The 22,379-nt window shown below is 32.7% G+C and overlaps 1 protein-coding gene across 1 annotated transcript; it reads left to right on the plus strand.

The window, feature by feature from the left end:
• Positions 1 to 12,848: 12,848 nt before the first annotated feature.
• On the plus strand, positions 12,849 to 21,097 carry LOC108906165 (troponin C-like). The gene is made up of 4 exons (XM_018709362.1): positions 12,849 to 12,960; positions 14,594 to 14,865; positions 17,727 to 17,875; positions 20,964 to 21,097. Exons 1-4 carry the CDS (start codon positions 12,958 to 12,960, stop codon positions 20,990 to 20,992), a joined length of 453 nt encoding a protein of 150 aa, XP_018564878.1. The 5' UTR covers positions 12,849 to 12,957; the 3' UTR covers positions 20,993 to 21,097.
• The last annotated feature ends 1,282 nt before the right edge of the window (positions 21,098 to 22,379 follow it).

Genomic DNA, 22,379 nt, shown 5'->3' on the forward strand with positions numbered 1-22,379 from the left:
AATGGTTATGAAACACAAATGTTGCAGTTTGTTTTTGATAATGACACCCCTTCCTTTCAGTCCGGCTTTAGGCCCCAGTACACTACTGCTTTAGCACATATTTCAGATGAAATTTACAACGCCACTGATAATGGTTTAATTACGTCCTTGATTCTTTTAGAATATAGCAAGGCGTTCGACACATTGGACCACTCTATCCTTTGTAAAAAGTTAATGTACTTTGGCTTTGATAATAGTGCTGCTTCCTACATTTTTAGTTATTTGTCTGGCAGAACACAGCAAGTAATCATAAACTCTAATGTGTCTGACGTCTTGCCAGTGTCTCATGGGGTTCCTCAGGGGTCCATTTTAGGGCCATTGCTGTCCTCTATTTGTATAGCAGATTTTTATACATTTTTGAATAAATGTTTTGTGCATCATTACGCTGATGATACCCAAGTGTATCTCAATTATCGTGTTGCTGTCTGCTTTTAACGATAGTATTAATTATGACTTAAACTCATTGTTAAATATCTCTGCTGCTTATAGATTGAAGCTAAATCCTGACAAATCTAAAGTAATAATTCTGGTCCTAAAAAAAAACGTATTATGGCGAAAATGGAATTGAATTTAAAATTAGGAGATATTTATTTAAATTTTACCAATGAATATAATAACCTGGGACTTTGGTTTGATGAGGAGCTAAGATTTACAAAGCATATAAACAATCTGTGTCGATTATCGTATAATACCTTAAAGCAACTTTATCCCCATCGTGCCATCACGGATTCATGTCTAAAAATCAGTTTATGTAATTTTTTAATATTTTCAAAGCTCTCATACTGTGACTGTATCTATGGCCCGGCTCTATTACACTCCGATATTCAGCGTTGGCAGCGAATTGAAAATAGTTGTTTTAGATTTGCATATGGGATTAGGAAATTTGAACGAGGAATTACTGAGTTAATTAAGAAACATAATTTTCTTAATCTTTCGTACTCTCGTAAGTCGCTATTCTTACTCGTACTCTTTATTTTAACTCATAAAATTCTTCAGCAAAATGCCCTGTATACTTACATACAAAATTTACGAGGGTTAGTAAAGCCACTTCGACGTTTAATCCTCGTTATTCGCGTTTATTATAAATTCCTCGCCACGCCACTGCCCTGTATACTAGAAGTTTTATCCATCACGCCTGTAAATAATATAATGCTTTGCCCGTTTGTTTTAAGTCATACACTATTTTCAACTTTAAAAAAAAAGTTAAAGAAATTTATTTTGGATGACTGTGTCTTTTAAGCCTAGTACGCACTGGGATTCTTTGTTTAGACTCTTTGTCGCAGACTTACGGATACATGTCGCAGATTCTTTGCTTCGCAACATTGTCACGCTGGAAATCGTGTATGCATCTAGTTTGATTCTGAACCATGTTGAACGAGGTCGCGCTCTCGGAGGTTGCAATAGGACTCTACTTATTAGCCTTTCGAAGCAAAAAAAGGGCTAACAAAATGCCACCACGTTGATGGATTCGTGAGATCTTCAAGGATCGAAATAAGCACGGACACAATATTCTTGACACACTGAGATTGAAGGATGGGAAATTTTCTGCGCCCAGTCGACTTCAAATTTCTTTTGGAGATGGTTGGACCACACATTTCAAAAAAGGAGACGAATTTTAGGGTGCTACCAACATGCTAGCAATTACTCTCCGTTTCCTCGCAAGTGGAGACTCGAATACAAGCCTCATGTATACTTTTAAAGTTTCGAAGCAAATTATATCCGAGTTCGTTCCTGAAGTCTGCACATCCATCTTCATTACTCTGAAAAAGTATATAAAGGTAAGTCCATTTTTTTCGTATGAAGTATCCTGATTATGTACTGCTGTACATTTCAAAATAAAATACAACATTTCACTTTTTAGGTAATCATTTATTGCTTAATTTACATTTGAAGAAAGGAGTTGTAAGTCTTCAATTAATAATAAAGTAGAATTTGTTGTCCACATTTTAACAAACAAACAAACCAAAACAAAAACAAACAACATACAAACGAAAAAAAAAACGAAAGACTTCGCGAGAATGTCCCACTCGGGTTGGGATGCACGCCCGCACTAACTCAATGTTGCATTGTGTAAAGAATCCCATTTCATGGGAAACGCAACACACCAGGTGCAAGATTCATTGTCGCGGAGCGTCTCGGATGTAAGAAAATGAGTCCCAGATATAGCTCTACGATAAAGAATACGAACAAAGAATATCAGTGCGTACTAAGTTTTAGGATGTCGTTAACTGTTTGGATTTTTTTTTTCACTTAGTCACTACGAGTTTTCCATTTTGATTCGAAACCGGTTGAGAAAAATTTATGAAATTTGGTAACTAGCTTTACTTTTAGGTGCTTAGTCCGCTATTAAAACGAAATATACAAATTTTCATCATATACGTTCCCAAACTGGGGGGAGGGGGGTAGAAGTTACCACAACTTTTATGCCTTGACTTTTTTGACTTTTAACTGAAAAGTATGAAATTTTAGAGTTTTTTAATAAAAAAGATATGCTTGGTTCAGATTTGTAGAATGTTCCATTTTTGTGTAAAATACTTTTAAAAACAATGCTACATGTGTTAATCATCGAGAATCGAAATTGTCAATATTTCTTATCATCGCAGGTTTTGAATAAGAAAAATGCATTTGGCGTCATTTGCATTGGCAGTTCAGTTATTTACTTTTTGCATATTGTTATCCGTCGAAAATGCAACATTTTACCAATTTAGTGATAGCAGATATTCATAATACCCATTTCTGGTCAGACGAAAAATCCACAGGCAATACGGCGTACAAATTTTGAAAATAGATTTGCAATAAATGTCTGGACATGAATTTTAGAGGACCAGCTACTTGGACTAATTCAAATTCCCGTTTGTCTGAATGCAGAAGGATACCTAAACTTTCTGAAAATGATGTCAGAGAACCATTGGATGATACACCGTTAAGCGTACACTTAACGTTACACTATAACAATATGGGGCCGCATCTCACTTTACCCATAATGTCATAAATTGATTAAACGATCTCATTTTCCTGGCAGGTGGATAGGTAGAGGTGGCCCTATTCCATGGCCACCTCGATCTCTAGACCTAAATCCTCTACTTTCTGTGGGGTAGGATGAAGGCTGTAGTTTACGCTACAAAAATAAATCCTTTGGAAGAATTACAACAGAGGATTTATTTGGCTGCGAATCAAATAAGACAAAATAATTTTGAAGTTTTGAGGTCTTCGCGGGCAATTCGATGTTGAGCTGAAAAATGTATTCAGTAAAATGGAAATCATTTTGAGCTAAAAATTACTATTGATATAAAGATAAGTTTTATTAATAGTGTGGTTTTCAATTATTTTTATTGGTTTATTGTATTACTATATAATAAAATAATAAATTCCTGTGAAAATAACAATTCGCAAAAAGTAAATAACTGAACTATCAATGCAAATGACGCTAAACGCGTTTTTATTCTTCACAACCCGCTACGATAGAAAATATTGACAATTTCGATTCCCGGTGATTAACACATGTTACATTATTTTTAAACGGATTTTAGGTACACAAAAATGGAATATTCTATCAATATGAACAAAGAGTATCATTTTTTACTAGAAAACTCTGAAATTTCATCGTTTTCAGTCAAAAGTAAAAAAAGTCAAAGTATAAAAAAGTTATGGTAAATTTTACCCCCTCCCCCCAGATTTGGAACGTATGTGATGAAAATTTGTAAATTTCGTTTTAGCAGCGGACTAAGCACGTAAGAGTTAAGCTAGTCACCATTTATCTCAACTGGTTTCGGAGTAATTTAGAAAAAAAAACATCGTCAGAGTGGCCCCTTAAGTGGCTATAACTTCCTTAGGAAGAATTTTTGGAACCACGTTTGTATAAAGAAAAAGTAATCTTTTTCGACATAGAACACACTGTAGAAATATTGCCCCCTAGTTTCGGGATACCCTGTATATGTGTATCTATATACTTTTCCATTTATGTTTATATCCTGTAGGGATTATGTTTAGAGATTATACTTAGGATATTTTGTGTTCTTTATTTATTTATTTATTTTTTCAGTTTATTCATACTGTTTCTAGGGGCAAGTTGAAAAGCAGTTTAAAACTGACACTTCGCCCCTTTCCAAGCTATTTCTATTTTCTATTTGCTTACATGTACATGTACTTGAGCTAAATAAATGTAATAAAGCATTTATTATTATTATTGCGTTTTAGGGTTTTTTCATTTTTGAAATAATGAATTTATTCCATACATTTGCATCATACTGTATGTAAAATTTCGCCTTATGTTTTAGGTATGCAGCTTTCAAATACCAAATATAAGGTTGAATAAAATCTCGCAAGCCTAAATTGACGTCACTACATATAACGTATAATTTATACTATTTATTGTGGAAAAATACTCCGACATCTAACAAACGCTTTCCTGACATTTAGAAGTCGATAAAATATTCGAAGACATGGCTGTAAATTCTTTATATACGTTTTAGTTTCATCAGTGTGTTATTTGCGTAATTATTGATTAAATTGTTATATTGTTTTGACATATGTCAGAAACATCAAGTCCAGATGACGTGGTATGATATACTTTAACAGCTTTTAACTTTCCTTGGCAACCATATAAATTCCATTAGTCAATGTTCGTTTGTTTTGATCAGAGAGATTCAATAGTAAATTTAATCCCTGAGGCAACTAAAAGTGATGGTTTATTACTTGAATTTAGATCTACGACGCTGGGCAGGAACTCCTAACAGTTTTAATCCACCGAGTGCAAAAAATTTATTATTAATGTTTTACTTGTAACAGATTATTTTTTTGTAACACTGTAAACATAAATTATGTGCGTACTATCCTTACACCGTTTTCTATTCCTATATTTTTAAAACAGTTACAAGCTTCTGTCTCTGCCAATTTAAATTTTTTTAAATACCTGTGATAAATAAGTTAGGTAAGAAATTCCAATTATAAATATCACACAAGCACTAGAGATTCTATAGAATTTGTCATTTTTGTTTTTACAACTAGCTATAGAAATTTTTGAATGCAACTGTATATAATTTGTATAAGGCATTCGTTGCGATAAAAAATAGTATATACTGGAATTTATTAATTTTGGCTATTGAACTTTCTATAATTTCACAAGTTTAAGATTGTCCCACAAATAACATTTCTAAATTTTTAGAGTAATTTAAAATTTAAAAAAAAGTTGAGGACAAAATTATAACAAATAACACAACAGGTAAATTAAAACATATATGAGGTCTGTTCTGAAAAATAACTTTTTGAATTACACCCTTATGGAGATACTTAGTGATATGCGGTTGACAGCATTGCGTTGCGCATAACCTTCTCAGTAGCCACACGTTGTTGGATTGTTGATATCTCATTTAGTTTTCATGATACCTATAGTTATTTGAGTGCAACGTGTTTAAATGTTAGTGACGATTTTTTAACTGCGCGATTTTCTGGGTCAACGAAGCAACGTAAAATTTTCTCGACCTCAGCTGATGATTCCCACGTTCCGAAAGTCAAAGATCTGGTGCATGTAAATCACCAATTGACTGTCAGAAAAATTGTAGAAGAGGTTAGTATCTCAAGTTGGCCATGTAATGAAATTTTGACTGAAAAATTGAACATGCATCGCATTGCAGCAAAGTTTGTTCTTCGCTTGATGACCGAACAACAAAAAGAAAATAGTGTGGACGTTTGTCGGTAACTCCTTGAACAACCAATGACGATGAAACATTAATTCAAAGGATCATAACGAGAGATGAAAGCTGGATTTACGTCTACGACATTGAGACAAAAGTTCAATCATCACAATAGATTGGTAAAGGATCTCCACACTCCAAGAGAACACGTCAGTCTCGATCCAATGTCAAAGTCTTTGTTTTTTCGATATTAATGGAATTGTGCATTTCGAATTTTTGCCTCAAGGTGAAACATTGAACTGTTTGGCGATTTACAACGATTACGTGAAAAAGAGACCAGAGTTGTGACAAGACAACTCATGGTCCTTGTACCATAACAATGCGCCCGCACACTCAGCTTCGTCAATTCATCAGTTTTGTGCTAAAAATCAGATTACTGCCCTTCCTCACCCTCTTTACTCGCCAGATCTGACTCCTTGCGATTTTTCTTATTCCCGAAATTAAAGTGAGTGCTGAGGATGGTGTGTTCAGACTATTGATGACATCAAAGTAGATTCGTCACAGACTTTAAAGGCCATTTCAAATAAAGCTATCCAGGACTCCATCGCGAAATGGAAACACCACTGGGAAAAGAGTGTGATTAAGGAAGGGGAATACTTTGAACGAGACAAGGACCAATAATGTATAAAATAAATANAATGCGGCCGGTGTAGGCGCTTTGTGGGACCTCCTTTTGTCCTGGCTGGGCCCCGCCGGCTAGGGCCCTTTCTTCTGGCGCTCTTCTTGCTTCGCCAACAATAACCGAACTTTTTGAATTACGCGAATTACGCGGAGATATTTAGTGATATGCAGTTGGCAGCATTGCGTTGCGCATAACCTTCTCTGTAGCCACACGTTGTTGGATTGTTGATACCTCATTTAGTTTTCGTGATACCTATTGTTATTTGAGTGTAACGTAAGTGTTACTGACGATTTTTTAATTGCGCGATTTTCTGAAACAATGAAGCAACGTAAAAGGTTTTGAAACAAGCTTACGGAGATGATGCTCTGGGTCGTACGCAATGTTACGAATGGTTTTCACCATATATAAGAGGTCGTCAGTAAATTGAAGATGATTCTCGACCTCAGCTGATGATTCCCACGTTCAGAAAGTCAAAGCTCTGGTGCATGTAAATCGCCAATTGACTGTCAGAGAAATTGTATTGAAGTTAGTATCTCAACTGGGCCATGTCATGAAATTTTGACTGAAAAATTGAACATGCATTGCATTGCAGCAATGTTTGTTCTTCGCTTGATGACCGAACAACAAAAAGAAAATAGTGTGGACGTTTGTCGGCAACTCCTTGAACAACCAATGACGATGAAACATTAATTCAAAGGATCATAACGAGATATGAAAGCTGGATTTACGGCTACGACATTGAGACAAAAGTTCAATCATCACAACAGATTGGTAAATGATCTCCACACTCCAAGAAAACACGTCAGTCTCGATCCAATGCTAAAGTCTTTGTTTTTTCGACATTAATGGAATTGTGCATTTCGAATTTTTGCCTCAAGGTGAAACATTGAACCGTTTGGCATTTTACAACGATTACGTGAAAAAGATACCAAAGTTGTGACAAGAAAACTCATGGTTCTTGTACCATAACAATGCGCCCGCACACTCAGCTTTATCAATTCATCAGTTTTGTGCTAAAAATCAGATTACTGTCCTTCCTCACCCTCCTTACTCGCCAGATCTGACTCCTTGCTATTTTTCTTATACTCGAAATTAAAGTGAGTGCTGAGGATGGTGTGTTCAGACTATTGATGACATCAAAATAGATTCGTCACAGACTTTAAAGGCCATTTCAAATAAAGCTATCCAGGACTCCATCGCGAAATGGAAACACCACTGGGAAAAGTGTGTGAATAGGGAAGAGGAATACTTTGAACGAGACAAGGACCAATAATGTATAAAATAAATAATAAAATTTAAAAAATTCAATTACTTTTTGAACAAGCTTCGTATTACCAAATTTGTATATTAGCAGTTGTGGCGGTAACTTTTTTAAAAGTATATTGCAGTTTTCAAACACCGTGTTTTGGAGGGTTTGTTCGTGAAAGTTTCTACTTCCTTTGAGAAGTATTTTCAATGTTAATACTCTAAATTTGTTATATTATTTTATTTGTTTAATCCCAATTTAGTAAATTATGAAAATTTGGATGGTTTGTTATGACGAAAAAATTGGAATAGTATCCGGCCGACTAAAGATGTTGAAGTATCATATTCATCGTTATTAAATACTCTTAATAATGCTTTAAAAGTTTAAAAAACAAAAACTCTGATAATAAACAGTAAACAAAAGGAGATAAAAATACACATTCTAGCATAGTTTTTGTATTAGACAAGGATATGAAAAAACGGCTTTTAAAGAAATTCCACTTTCCTCAAGAATATATTAAATAAAAAAAAACATCATAATTAAATTGGGTAAGAAAACGAAATATGAGTATTACAGGATAAATGTAATGAAAATTTTTGAAAATAGTTTCAAATTATGTGGGATAAAACTTTTGAAGATGGAAATATTTTATCCAATAAACACTGGTTTTAGACTGAAAAGTACTGAAGATACAGTAATTAAATTGACTAACGAAATAGTCAGTCAGATTAATAATGGGAAAAAGTGTATTGGTATATTTAAGGATTTAATTATTCGACACCAATTGTCGAAAATTATCGAATATTTAAATTTTCGCATTTTTTAAAGTTATTAGTAAATATTACCGAAAGAAACGCGTTATAGAAGAAATAATAGTTTATTTTGCAAATTTTAAGTAGAGAATATTAAGTCTTTATCAATAGAAAGTAGTAAAAAAAAATATGCCAAGTAATATGAGAATTAAGGATAATTATTTTTAACTTAAATGTTACTTAAATAAGCAAATACTTTCTTTTGATTTGAATAATAGAGCATAGTTAATAACGAGTATTCCCACCTCGAGCTCTAATTACTGCTTGCATCCTTCTCAACATGCTACTAATTAGAGTTTGAATAAAATCTTGAGGAATTGCGTTCCGTTCATATTGTGGTGCAAGTCGAAGTTCTTCTAGAGTATTTGGAACAGGATTTCCTTGTCGTATGCGGCGTTTTAGTTGATCCCACAAGTGTTCAATAGGATTTAAGTCTGGGCTATACGGCGGCCAATCTAATTTTTGAATCTGCACTGTATCAAGGTAATTAGTCACTATGCCAGCTGCGTGTGGTCGAGCTTTATCGTGCATAAATACGAACCTGTCGTATCCAATGTGACCCATATATGGCAAAACGTGATCTTGGAGAATGTTTTCGATATACCAGTCACTGGTCATTCGTCCAATGACTTCCACGAGTTCGGTGCGTCCCTCCCAACTTATGCCTCCCCAAAGCATTATGCCGCCACCTCCAAAACTAACAGTCTGTATGAGATTGCAGCTGTTATATCGTTCTCCAACTCTTCTATAGACGTGATTTCGTCCATCTGGCTTCCATAATTGTATTCTAGCCTCATCAGTGAACAGAACATTTTTCGAATTCTCGATATCCCACTGAATATGCGTTCTGGCAAATTCTAATCGCTGAGTTTTGTGATTTTAGAGAAGTCGTGGAACTTTGGCAGGTCGTCTTGGCTTTAAACCTACTTGTTTCAATCTTCGTCTAACAGTTTTCGAGCTAACATTAACTTGTCTAACATTTATTAACTCATTTTTGAGGTGTGTGGTTGTCAATGTGCGATTTCGGGCAGAAGTAAGGATCAAAAACCGGTCATCAACTGCTGTTGTACACCTTTTGCGCCCTTGACCAGGCCTTCGCACAAAATCTCCAGTCTCTTGATACCTTTTTAAAATATTCGATACTGTAGATTGACTTCTCCTGAGACGTCGTGCAATATCTTTTTGTCTATACCCTTCTTCGCGTAGAGTTACAATTTGCGCCGCCTCAGCTTCACTGCAGTATCTAACTGGTGGCATATTTTATTTTTAAATAGAGGCAATAACAAATTAAAATCAGTAACACTTACTAAGCTTCACTACAAATAACATAATTCACTATGTTTCTTGAATTATGTGAGGAATTTTTAAGTGACAATACGCGTGATAGAAAATAACTCCATTAAAATGAATTAAATGTCAAAACATTTTAAAACAATTGAGTGTATTCACCTACTAGATGAATAATATCAACACATATATAATTTTACACCGTTAATTTAAAATCGTATTCGAGTAATAGTGATAACAAAAAATATTCGATAATTTTGTCCATGAGTGTATATTATTTAAAAAATACATCATTTTGGAGTAAACGGAATTGGATTAGATTTATTATTAAAATTTTACCTCAAAATATGTCACGCAATTTAAATAAAAACAGATACCTCATAAGGCGTTATTCTTGGGCATATTCTTCTTAATGTGTATTGATCAAATTGCAAACGTAATAATTGCAAGATATAATTTATAGAGATACTATATCTCGTAAGAAGGTAAAAATATAAAAACTAATTGGTTGTCAATAATATGACAAGTTTGCCGTATGCACTATGAAGAATTTGCAAACTCACCAGAGTACTACTTTAAATATATTATTTCCTTAGAACATTAGGTATCCCTCAAAACTTCTTTATGAACCGATCAATGTTTTTATAGTTCATTAATTTGTGTTGTAAAAATAAAACAAGATTATCCAGTACTTTTACGCAACTATCAAACAATAGCTACAACAAATAATGCCATTCTGATATTTTTTCTTAAAATACCATATCTCCAAAAAAATGTGTTTTTTGTTTTGCTCTAACCCTTTAATTTAATTCTTGCTTTAATTAAAAAAAACATACCTATGAATAAAAAAATAAATGCGAAACATTAATTGAATCATTAATAACAATAACGCAGGCATACACACAAAAAAAGTCCAAATCCAAGAGACCATTTCAGTTTAGACCAATATTTGGGCCAGTTTTCATCCAAATAGTGGATTTTCTGAGACATGGGTAAATTTTAGTGATGGCACGTGTTCAACTTACAGATTTTCTTTTCACATTATTATAATATTGCTTTTTTACTTTAGCGAGAACTGAGTCTTCTTCTTGCACAGACAAAATAGCTTACGCTAAATGTAACACGCTATGAAAACAAATGTGTTATCCCAGTAATGTCACTGTTTACAAATTGTTTATTGTTATAGTTTATAGTTTACAACTGTTGGTTTGAAAATTGTTACAGTTAACTGTGATTTGAAAAACTATAATTTCGAATAATAACAATATTTTCACATATTGAAAAGTCTGATATGTTTGTAGTGTACTATCAATGCAATTTCAATTCTATTCAAGTACTTGCAGAATGTAGAAAACCTTCGCTAATAAAATCAGCTGTTGTTAATAAAATAGGCAATGTTAACAGAATTTTAAATTATGTAGGTAAATAAGAAAAATTAGCAAAACAGTGAAAGAAGGATATTACGAAAAAATGGTTTTAAATGTTATAAGTTGAAAAAAGTGCATCTTTTGAACTTGAGGGAGGAAGATAAACTAAGAAGATTAGGATTCTGTAGGTTGCGACTAGAAAGAAAGAACGAAGGTCCTTTTATATGCCGAAGAATTCTCTGGTCAGATGTGTCTAATTTTTGTAACAATGGATTTTTTAATAGGAACGTTTAAAGACTGATTAAACTGCATTTCAACAGAGGTTTTCAGTAAACGTTCGGGTTAGAATTCTTGATACCAAAATCATAAGACCTTACTTAAGATGGTGCCAGATATTGCAGATTCTTAGCTTAAAAGAAGTACCTACTTACGTCTATTTATAAAATTTTTTGTAGTTGGCCTTTTTAAAACAATTTCTACATTAATCTACATTTTTGATACTAAAATTATAAAAAATGTAATAAATATAAAAGATAAACAGACATGTAGTAGGTACATCGCATGAAAGAGGAAAAAAAAAACAATATTTTGTATCCACAGCCTGCTTCGATGACATTCTTTTTTTGTCCGCGTAGAGGGCGCAGTAAATTACATACAATACTTCTAAGATTTGTTTACACCAGGTGAAAGATAGCAATTTTTCCATGAAATTTTATTAAAATAAGTTTTCTCTACCTCTTAAAATAAAAAAGTTAAACGACCCTAAACTTTCGGTACTTTTCCGGTTTTTTTATGATTACTCATAAAATACTCCATGGATCTCAAATTTGTTTTGCAAGCATCAAGGCCTCAAAAAATGCAACAAAAAACATATAAGGATTTTCGACGTGCATCCTGTATTAAGCGAGATACATAGGAGTGGCCCTCTTATAGTACACAGCCTGTATTTTAACAAAATTTAGGAAAAAAACAGTTTTGACTCATATTTGAGTCAGTTTTCACATAAAATTTGACTTTTCTCCGAAATTCATCGCGAAGTCACGATTTTTTACTATAGTACCGTGTTCAGCGCATCGAATTTCTTCAGAAATTAGGTCTCTTAGGTTTGGACTTTTTTGTGTGTGCCTATGAATTATATAAAATTTGAGCAAACAGCTTGGTGTGAAATTAATATGTAAAAATATTTTGCTGTTCTAAAAACTTAATAAAGTTTTCCTCAATTTTGTATATATGAAATAATTAGTTAAGAGTGTACAGAGAATGGAAATATTCCAAGACAGACTGATTTTTGGTCTAACTCAAGTTTCTGATCTGAAAATTCTAGTAGACATGTTTTGTTTTTTTTTACAAGAAATATGTGATGTCTATGTAAAAGAAATAATAGTAATAATAAATTATACTAATTAATAAAGTTGCTTAAATTATTTAAATATTTCAAGAAACATCCAGCGAATTGTGTGCTTAGAGTAATGGAATTTTAATTTCATGGTTCTCTCCGTTTGGCATGAAGCACGGTTGTTTTCGTTGAGGACCCACATTCGAGGCACCGCGTGACTCACCTGATGAACCGAGAAAACTAATTAACCGATATGGATTCCTAGGTAGCAAACAGCAGTAAGTGCGTCCTTTGGGTATTTTCATTTTGAAGTTGATTTAACCGACTAATGATCCGCCTTGTGACAGATCTGGTTTTTCTCACCTCTAAACAAGTTGCCGCAATATTTTCATACTTTGTAGCCGCTTATACTTGGGAACAAAATTAGATTCCGTCCAGAAAACAACGTGAGAAACAAGTATACGTATGCATAATTATTTGGTTTTTCTCTAATTTTGCCAGTTCAGTTTTAATTCGATTTTGTCGGGGAAAGGTGGCACACAAACACAAACAATAATGGTAAATATATTTTGTTGTTTGTTCATATTAAGAGAATGTAATGGATGTTGCTTTCCAGCATACTAGGATCATCGCTTTGATCATAAATTAATCTTTAATTAACAATTAAATTCTTATAGAAAATTTTATTTTTACGGAACATGTCTGTTATTTTATTTACAATTTGAAGTTGCATAACAAGTTTATTTTTTTAGTGAAAAGATAGAAAAGCAAAAACATATACTTTTATATAAATAAATTATCTTCCGTTCTTATTTAAAATGTTCTAATTGAAATGTTAGCGATTTTTTAAATTTTTTGAGCCCAAGTTTGAAATATGTAATCTATAATTATTCTTGTTTTATAACTTCTAAACTAGTAACAAATATATGAAATATACTTATGAAATTCGATCTGATTTCACATCTTTGTACCTAATATAATTTATAATATCCCATGTATTCTTTGTTTAATATATCTTATCGAGACTTTAGCAAGTTCTGTCAATACCATTAGTAAAAATACAGTACCATATGGTTAATTTTTATAATAAAATCATTTCTGCAGAGATAGTTGATTCTGAATATGGATTTATATAGTATATGTTTTTTATTTGCTGTTAAAATTATTGGTAGGAAACATAAAAGATTGTTTGCACATTTAAATAGTTCTTTATTTTGTACTAGACATTTTTGTCCCAGCCAAAATGTCGATAGGAAGAAAGTGAAAATATTTTTATATTATATGACACAATTTAGCAAAATTTAGAAAATCTTTGATCATTTTTTAGGGTTTTCTCAAAATAACTGTGATATACGACTTGTTAAATATGAAATATTTGTTATTATTTCACGAAAGTTTAATTTACTTAAATATTCATTTATTATGGTATTCTCAAAATAATTATGTCATCCAGGATATTTAAAATACAAACATTCTTTTATTTTTTTAATTTAGTTGAGCAATGTATGTGTTTTAATGAGAATGGTGATATTTAGATATTCTTCATTAACTAAATCATTCATTCATACATTTTTATATTATGCACTTTTTAATCATTCATGCTAAATGTAGTAAATAATTTAAAAGATCATTGGAATCAAACATACTCATATGATTATGAAATCAGATTTATATGGCTCATTGTGATGAAACTGGATGAATCATCCCAATTCAATTCATAGATACATTTTTGGGTTTGCACTAAAAGTGACATACCCGTTTGGAGTTGGATATTCAGTCCTTCTACAATTTCCATAAGACTTTGTTCCTTTTTAGTCTTATTACTTCAAAGGTCTGGTCTTGTTGACGATATAATTCCCACTTAAAATCTTTTTATTTACAATAGCACTTTTTTAAAAAATTACAAAACAGAAGCTTTAATTACGGCAGCTGTAAAACAATGTAGCATTTAGTCGCATCTGCTAGGATTCAACTTAATTTATTAAAAATGTTAATAGATTCTACCGTCATTCGTCGTTTATATTAAATGACCACTTTCAAAGAATTGTTGTTAATATATTCACTTTTCTTGAATAATATATTCAATGTGGGCACATTAGAATTGACTAAATTGTCAGTTCATATACAACTATAACAGTTTTATCTATTAATTATTTATTGTTTCTTTTTTCTGAATACTTCTTTTGTTTAGAATGACGAGGAGCAAAAAATGGCCATTATTCGGAAGGCCTTCCAGATGTTCGACACAAAAAAGACTGGCTACATCGAAACCCTAAAGATTGCCACCATCCTGAACTCCATGGGCCAGCTTTTTGATGAGACTGAATTGAACAACCAGATCTCAAAGAACGATCCTGACCGTACCGGCCAGGTAAACTTTGATGGTTTCGCTGATATTGCCATCCACTTTCTGGAAGAAGACGATGATGAATCCACGCAACAGGAGCTCAAAGAAGCTTTCAGGTGCATAACCTTTTACATAAGTTTGATTTACTTTTATACATATTCAGATAAGGAATATGAAATACAGTTTTTCAATAGATTTAATCATCTTCTTACATGAGGAGATTGAGAAGTTTGAACTGTTACCAGAAAGGATCTTCTTTGCTTTGGGTTTCTAACCAAAACTTTTGTGTTTTGTTATTATGTTTAGGAAACTGAAAAAATGTGTTTCACATTCCAGTTTTGAATGATTTTAGAACATTTAGTAAAAAAGTGTTAGGTATTCGTGATTCAATGAATCATTCTCTAAAATTTGTCATTGTGTATCTTTCGAATTTTGTTGGTTTGGCTAACATACAATTTTGAAAAGACGTAAGAAGGAAGAATAATTTTTCTCATATAAATCATAGAATAATATCCGTATCATAACACGTGAACTTTAACGTCAGGCCATAAATATAATATACTGAAAACATTTCAAAAATATTAAATGATTTTGTCGCTTAAAAAATGTATGGGAGGCAACACGGACGACATTGTAACTAATACTCTTTAATAATACTTCATATGCTATGACTTGCTGACGGTTTGAATGAATTATGTATTATTAAATTGACTTTTTCTAAAACATTGGCAATATGAGTTATGTACTAAGTTCGTGTAGCATTAATATAAATATAAAACTTATAAAGAAAATAATTTTGTTTACCGTTATCTTTATAATACAGTGCCTTCATAAATGCCCGAGTTCCAAGTGACCGCAACTATTAGGCAACCAAACTTACAATAAAGTCAATAATTAACACCAAATTTCCTAATGACAGGTGATAGACCAGTGGGGTACATTTTACATTTCTATTCAAACTTTGAACTTTAATCTACAAAATGTGTTTCTTTTTTAATAGAAAAAAATCAACATTTACATTTTTACTTACTAAATAATCATTATTCTCTAAGACATTCTATTTTGAAAAAGTATTTTTTGATTTAAGAAGGTTCTTCCTTGCAAAATATAGGCTCTTTTGTAATCCACTTTCAATTAAAGATAATGAAAATAATGTTAATATAAAAAGTTTGTTCTATTATTTTTTTTCAGTACATATTTAAATACAAATTATACAATGCTAACATAAACACAGTTCTTTACTCAGATAACAAATGTTTTTATATTAATTAAATTTACAATATACATTCAAATTGACCACCTTCACTTTCTAAACATTTTACTCTGCGTTTCATGCACTCAAAAAAGTTATAATGTTTATTTCAGGTGTGTGGAGAGGATGTTTAAATATCTTATTTTTGATATGGCCAAACAGATAAAAATCTAAAGGTGTGAGATCAGCGCTTCGAGCAGGTTACAAACCCGTAGTAATCAATCTATGACCATAAAATCCCCGAAGAAATCTTATATTTTCTGCTGCAGTGTATGTGCTGTGGCATCATCTTGTTGAAAATACCCATGTTGCAGTTCACCGTCGTCCATTAATTCCGGGGCTCGTTGTAAAATGTTACGGTATCGTTATCTAATTATTGATTCTTGGAAATAAATTGGGACTATTAACAGTCTTCTTGAAGTTGCCAATTGCATCTTCTGAGGATGTGACGATGTTTCAATAAAATTATGCGGACTTTTTGCAGCTCATGTTCTATAATAATTCTAATCTAATTTACATAACCAGATAAATGTACTCAGGTACATATAATATTCATTAAACTATTGACAATATTGTATTAGTTGGTTGCATTCAGGAGGATGTAACTCTTGCACAACAGAAACCTTATAGAGATGCATATGCATCTGCTTCTTTAATGTCTTGCGACAAGGCCCAACTTATACGCCTACAGACATATTATCAATATAATATTTTTCAATTATCATTATTTAATTAACTATTTTTTAACTTTAGCTTTAGGTTAAAAAATTTATATAATTCAAACTATATTAAGTTTATCGCTGTACCTGTTTGATTGTGATTAGGTAACTGTGAAACATGTTTTTTACAACATTTTCTGTTAAAACAGTATCTAGGTCTGTTTGTCAACATGTCCTTGCAAATGCAATGTTTTTCCTCATATTTTGGTTTTTAAACACTTCGTATACGATATTTGCACTAGGAAAGGTTGCAACAAATTGTTCCATACAGGATTGCGAAGAGTAATACCAAGTTCCATCTGCGTTTCGTATACCACTAAGAAAATATGACAAAAATAAATGCGTCTTGTTCCGGTGTAAATGGCATGGCAGTTTAGGATCTAACAAATGAAACATAGCCTTAAAATATTCGTTAAATTTACGGAAAAAGTAGCACGAATTTTTAGAGTTCTGAAAAGAATAATTTTTTTTCTCAACTCAACAGACAAAGATTAGTTTGTAGAAAAGTACAGAAATACTGGTAACACTGCTAAATTGCACAGACAATAACACGAAAAAATACGAACGCCTCTGGATTGACATTTCATCTAGAGTCCCTAGTTGGTACTTTTACCTTTGTAATTTCTGAAACACCAACCTAAGAAAACCAAATTTACTTAGCGCCAAAACAAATCCGGTCGCGTAGGACTCGGGCATTTATTAAGGCACTGTACATTTCTAAAGCATTGTACTTCTTGAATTTAAAATATTTGTGATACAACACCTAATTTTTTAAACCACAACATAATTTGTAATGGAATCAATTTTTTTTTTTGAGAACAGTATAGTAATATAAGTTTGTACGAGCTCAGTATACCTACCTGTACAGTCACAATATACAGTAAATATTAAATACTTATCATATATTTTAGTATGATGATTTTGGATGGAATGATTTATTAGAGTACCCTGTTTCATGAAGTTTTTCATTTGATTTTAGAGTTGCATTAAATTCTGAATTTTTTAGGTTATATGATAGAGAAGGAAACGGTTACATTACAACAGGTACTTTGAAAGAAATCCTAAGAGCTCTTGATGACAAGTTGACGGGAAGGGAACTTGACGGAATCATAGCTGAAATTGACACTGATGGTTCTGGAACCGTTGACTTTGATGGTAAGTTTATTAAATTTATTTTTAACTTGCTTATTTCTTATCTTATATCACATGCTGATTCATTGAATTTCTAAAAAAATTAAACTTCCACCTATATACAAAAATCAGCGCCTACCAAGATGTAGCCACAATATCTTTAAATATAAATTTAAAACTGTTTTAACTAGATACTTTTTATTAGGTATAAATCTGTGTTCGGTATAATATATTTCTTGAATGTATAAGAAAACAATGCACAAGGAATCCGCACCCACTTGATCATCCCATATCTTTTTTACCTACGCTAATGTCTACCCTTTGGAGGCATTTAGGAACCACGTACAAACTTTTATTATAAAATTGAAAATAAGTGAAAATACTGCGATCTAAGGGCTGAAGTTTGTGCGAGCAATGAGAAGGAAATGACAACATTACCACCCCATTATCTTTAACAAAATCTAATGCTGGAACGGAAAGATGCGATTCGTGGTTATCTAATAATAATAAGACCGGCCTCTCTCTGCTACACTTTACATTTTCAACAAAATGCTTCATAAAACAAAAAGTTTTCTTCTTTTATCCACCCTGATAGGTTTGCGCTTCCCTTACATCCTTGTGGGCCGTCACGAATGAAGTGTCTTTGAAGTGGACACGTGGAAACACGAAGAAAGGTGGCACACTATTTCCTCCAGCAGAAACATCAATATCCATAGTTAATAAAGAACCTCTTTCCGCTGATACCAAAGATCCAATTTGTTTAAAACCTTTCCTGGCTACCACACGATCCGGACGTTGCACCGTAGTGATACCTGTTTCGTCCATATTACTGATGTCGTTTAGAAGAAAATGATAACGATTCAGAACTACAGACAGGTTATTAAAAAATAAATTCACATTGGTTCTGTTAAAACTGGTAGCCCTAGATAAGCTAGTGGCTTGAGGTGTTCGGATAGACAACTGTTGATGCCTTTTCAGGAAGCTTGAAAACTAATCTGGTCCGGCTATTGAATTTTCATTCCATGAATCTGGGATTGATTTCGACAAAGCTTTTGCATAGTCATATGCTAGAACTTCTTTCGGGGTAAGGCCAAAATAAATGTCGGATGCTTTCTTAAGGTACTCCTCTAGACGATTTTATTCATCTTGATCAAACACCATTCTTGTTTTTTTGTACCCTAATTTAATTTGAGAACAACCAGCCATAAGTTCTGCATCGGTAGCTTTTTTACAAAATCTGTCTAGAGTCTTGATATGGACATCGTATTCCTCTGCGGCTTTTCTAATGGAAATTGGTGGATTTCTAAGCTTAACTGCTCTTACTGCTAGCTGTCATCATAACATCTGAACTAACGGGTGCCCGTTAAGTTTTCCTTTTATATGTTCTCACCGTCTACAATGCATATAAAATACGTTCAATACATGTTATATTTACTAAATAATGCATTGATGTGATTTGGTTTGCCTGCGTGTATTTATGAGTATTTACTTTATAAAACAACGAGCGTTCAAATAAAAACGTGGTCAAGTTGGTTCTGAAAATTTGGACGTAGGGCGTAGCGTATAGCAAATGAACTTAAACGTCATCTGTCAAAGCGCTATATCGCCGCTATCAATTTGAATATTTTCGTTTTAAAAAGCGTTTAAAATGGTGTTTTCTCAAGAACAAAAAGTGTTTATCATAGAGTCCTACTTTAGAAATGGACGCAAGATTGATGGAATATGGAAGTATTCTATTGAGGAATGTTTCATAGAATTTCAAAATCAATTTCCCGGCGTTGTTGAGTACAAAATTTTTCAAAGTGCAGTTCAGCGTTGTGTTAATGTTTTTCGTGAAACGGGCAGTGTAACAAGAAAAGAAGGAAGCGGCCGACCTAAAAAGCGGACTGAAGAATTAAAAGAAAATGTCCAACAAATAATGGAAAATGCGCCAAGAACTTCTGTACGTGTTTTATCACAAATGGTGGGAGTATCAGTCGGTACCTGCCACACAGTGTTAAAAAAAGATTTGCGTTTGTTCTCCTATCGTTTAACTTGTCAGCAAGAACTTCATGAAGTTGATTTTCCGCGACGGGCTGTATTTTGTGAATGGTTTTTAAACAACTACGGTGAACTTCATAATATCACCTTTTTTTCTGATGAAGCCTGGTTTCATTTAAGTGGTTACGTAAACTCACAGAATATGAGAATGTGGTCTTCTGAAAAACCAGATAACTTTTTTGTCGAGGGCCCTCTACACGCTCAAAAAATTGGAGTTTGGTGTGCTCTCAATCGAAGGAGGATTTATGGACCTATTTTTTTTAATGGTACTCTTACTGCGCAAAGGTATAGAGAAGAAATTATCGCTCCTTTTGTTAACCAGCTGGAAGAAAACGAAATTACAAACTTTTACTTTCAACAAGATGGCGCAAGGGCACATACGGCAGGCGAGACGATGAATATGTTGAGGGAAGTTTTCCAAAATCGACTAATAAGTCTCAATGCTGAACATGAATTTCCACCGAGGTCATGTGATATTACGCCGTGTGATTTCTTTTTGTGGCCTTACCTTAAAAACACTATTTTTGAACTGCCTATTCCTGATTTAAACCATCTGCAGGCTCGACTTATAGACAAGATTCGTGAAATTAACAATACCCCGAGCATCTTAGAAAATGTCTTTAATTCTTTGAGGAACAGGTGTGAAAAGTGCTTGGAACAAGGAGGGGGACACTTTCAGCAGCTGCTTTAATTTATTGTTATAACAAGGAGGGGGACACTTTCCGCAGCTCCTTTAATTGTTTGTTATTGTTATCACGATTATTCTTTAAAATAAAGTTATATAGTCATTAACGTTATTGAAACTGACAGCTGCTATACAGCTCGTTGAGAAATGAGGTTAAGTTGGTCGCTATAAGCTACTCCCTACGTCCAATGTGTCAGAGCCAACTTCGACCACGTTTTTATTTGAACGCTCGTTATAAGTAAAAAAATGTCACGGGAAGTATGGGATGGTCAAATAGGTGGAGCCCTCCCAAAAAAATAAGCCCTTGTTTTTAGTTATTGATCACTGAATTATAAATTACTTGCATTTCACCTTAGATTACTGACAATGTATCTATTCTTTTTCCAGAATTCATGGAGATGATGACTGGTGATTAGACTAATGATGGAATTTTATACATCAACTTGTAAACTTGTGAAGACATAGTAATGGAAGTCCAAACAATTATATTCTAACTAATTACCAATTAAATTTATGGTTATTTTATTTATAATGATAATTTCTTAAATGATTCTGAAAGCAATTATTGTATTTAATAATTTAATGTTTTATATTGTTGAAAAACTTTTCTCTTTTGGAAAAAATTTATAAACCTACCATGTACCTATGAAAGACGTTTTTTGTCACAGTTGTTAATTATTTGTTAAAAAATAATTCAATAAAATTATTTGAACAAAAACAGTAGTTGTGTTTATTTAGCAAGTCCAATATCAGTCCAATTTCCAATTGCAAACTATATTTTTAGATTCGAAGAGGAATAGGGAAACAAAAAGATACATTGTAAATTATATATTTATTATTTAAATACATTAAGTACAATTTTATTATATCTAATGGGTAATGTTAATCTATGGGTTTTCTATACAATTTTATAGGACTTCGTCTTTTACATCTTCTTAGAGTAAAATAGTAACTACCAATTCTAAATTATATTCGAACTGCTTGGGTCATGCAAAAGAACATATTTTTGTCAATTTAACGGAATGCTTATGGAGAGAATGTGCTTGCTTCAGTTAGGTCCAAACTGATTTTTAATATTAATAATAAGGTAATTAATAATGTTGTTTTATTCAGTAACTAATTTAAGTCACGTTAGGATAGTATTCAAACAACTTGTATTCAGAAGCTATTAAGCCTATAACATTCATACCTATTGCTATTACGGCATATTATATTTCCGTTTAATTTATTATTAAAGACGTTTCTTTATTTTTGACTTGCTGTTGTTTATTTATGATTTCATCTTAAATTTAGAGGAATGAAACTTTATATTAAAATGGTTTCAACTTATCTAAACTCGGCGTAAATTTTTACCACCTTGTTATGCATTAAGACACTTTGCAATTATGGATGTGAAGCTTTCAATTTGGAAAGATAGCTAAACTTCTGAGGTATGTTCCTAAATTGAAATATTAATCTGAACACCTGTGCCCTAAAGTTAAACGCCCATGAGTGCTGATATCTCTTTTATATCCCTCTATGTTTTTAAGTAATCTCAGATGTATATTTTCACATTTGTACATGTCTGTATCGCTTTGCATCGATCAATTTATTCGATACGTACCCAGCGGCATGCTAATGCCTGTCCTGTCGTCCTGACGTGCCGGTGAACTTTTCCGTTTTACTTTTGCTGAGGAACGTTGGCCATTCATTTGAGTTTGACGATTTGCTTGGTCAAGTATATGGCACGTGTTTTTATGGCAGTCAGTAGCATTGTGTATTGTGAGTATAGTGTGACAACAAATTTAGTCTATTTCTGTTATT

The sequence above is a fragment of the Anoplophora glabripennis genome, unplaced genomic scaffold, assembly GCF_000390285.2.
Source record: "Anoplophora glabripennis isolate ALB-LARVAE unplaced genomic scaffold, Agla_2.0 scaffold288, whole genome shotgun sequence".
Classification (NCBI taxonomy): domain Eukaryota; kingdom Metazoa; phylum Arthropoda; class Insecta; order Coleoptera; family Cerambycidae; genus Anoplophora; species Anoplophora glabripennis.

Coding starts and splice junctions, on each gene's coding strand:
- LOC108906165 (XM_018709362.1), top strand. Junction 14,866..17,726: donor GAGCTCAAAGAAGCTTTCAG/GTGCATAACCTT, acceptor TGAATTTTTTAG/GTTATATGATAGAGAAGGAA. Junction 17,876..20,963: donor TGGAACCGTTGACTTTGATG/GTAAGTTTATTA, acceptor TTCTTTTTCCAG/AATTCATGGAGATGATGACT.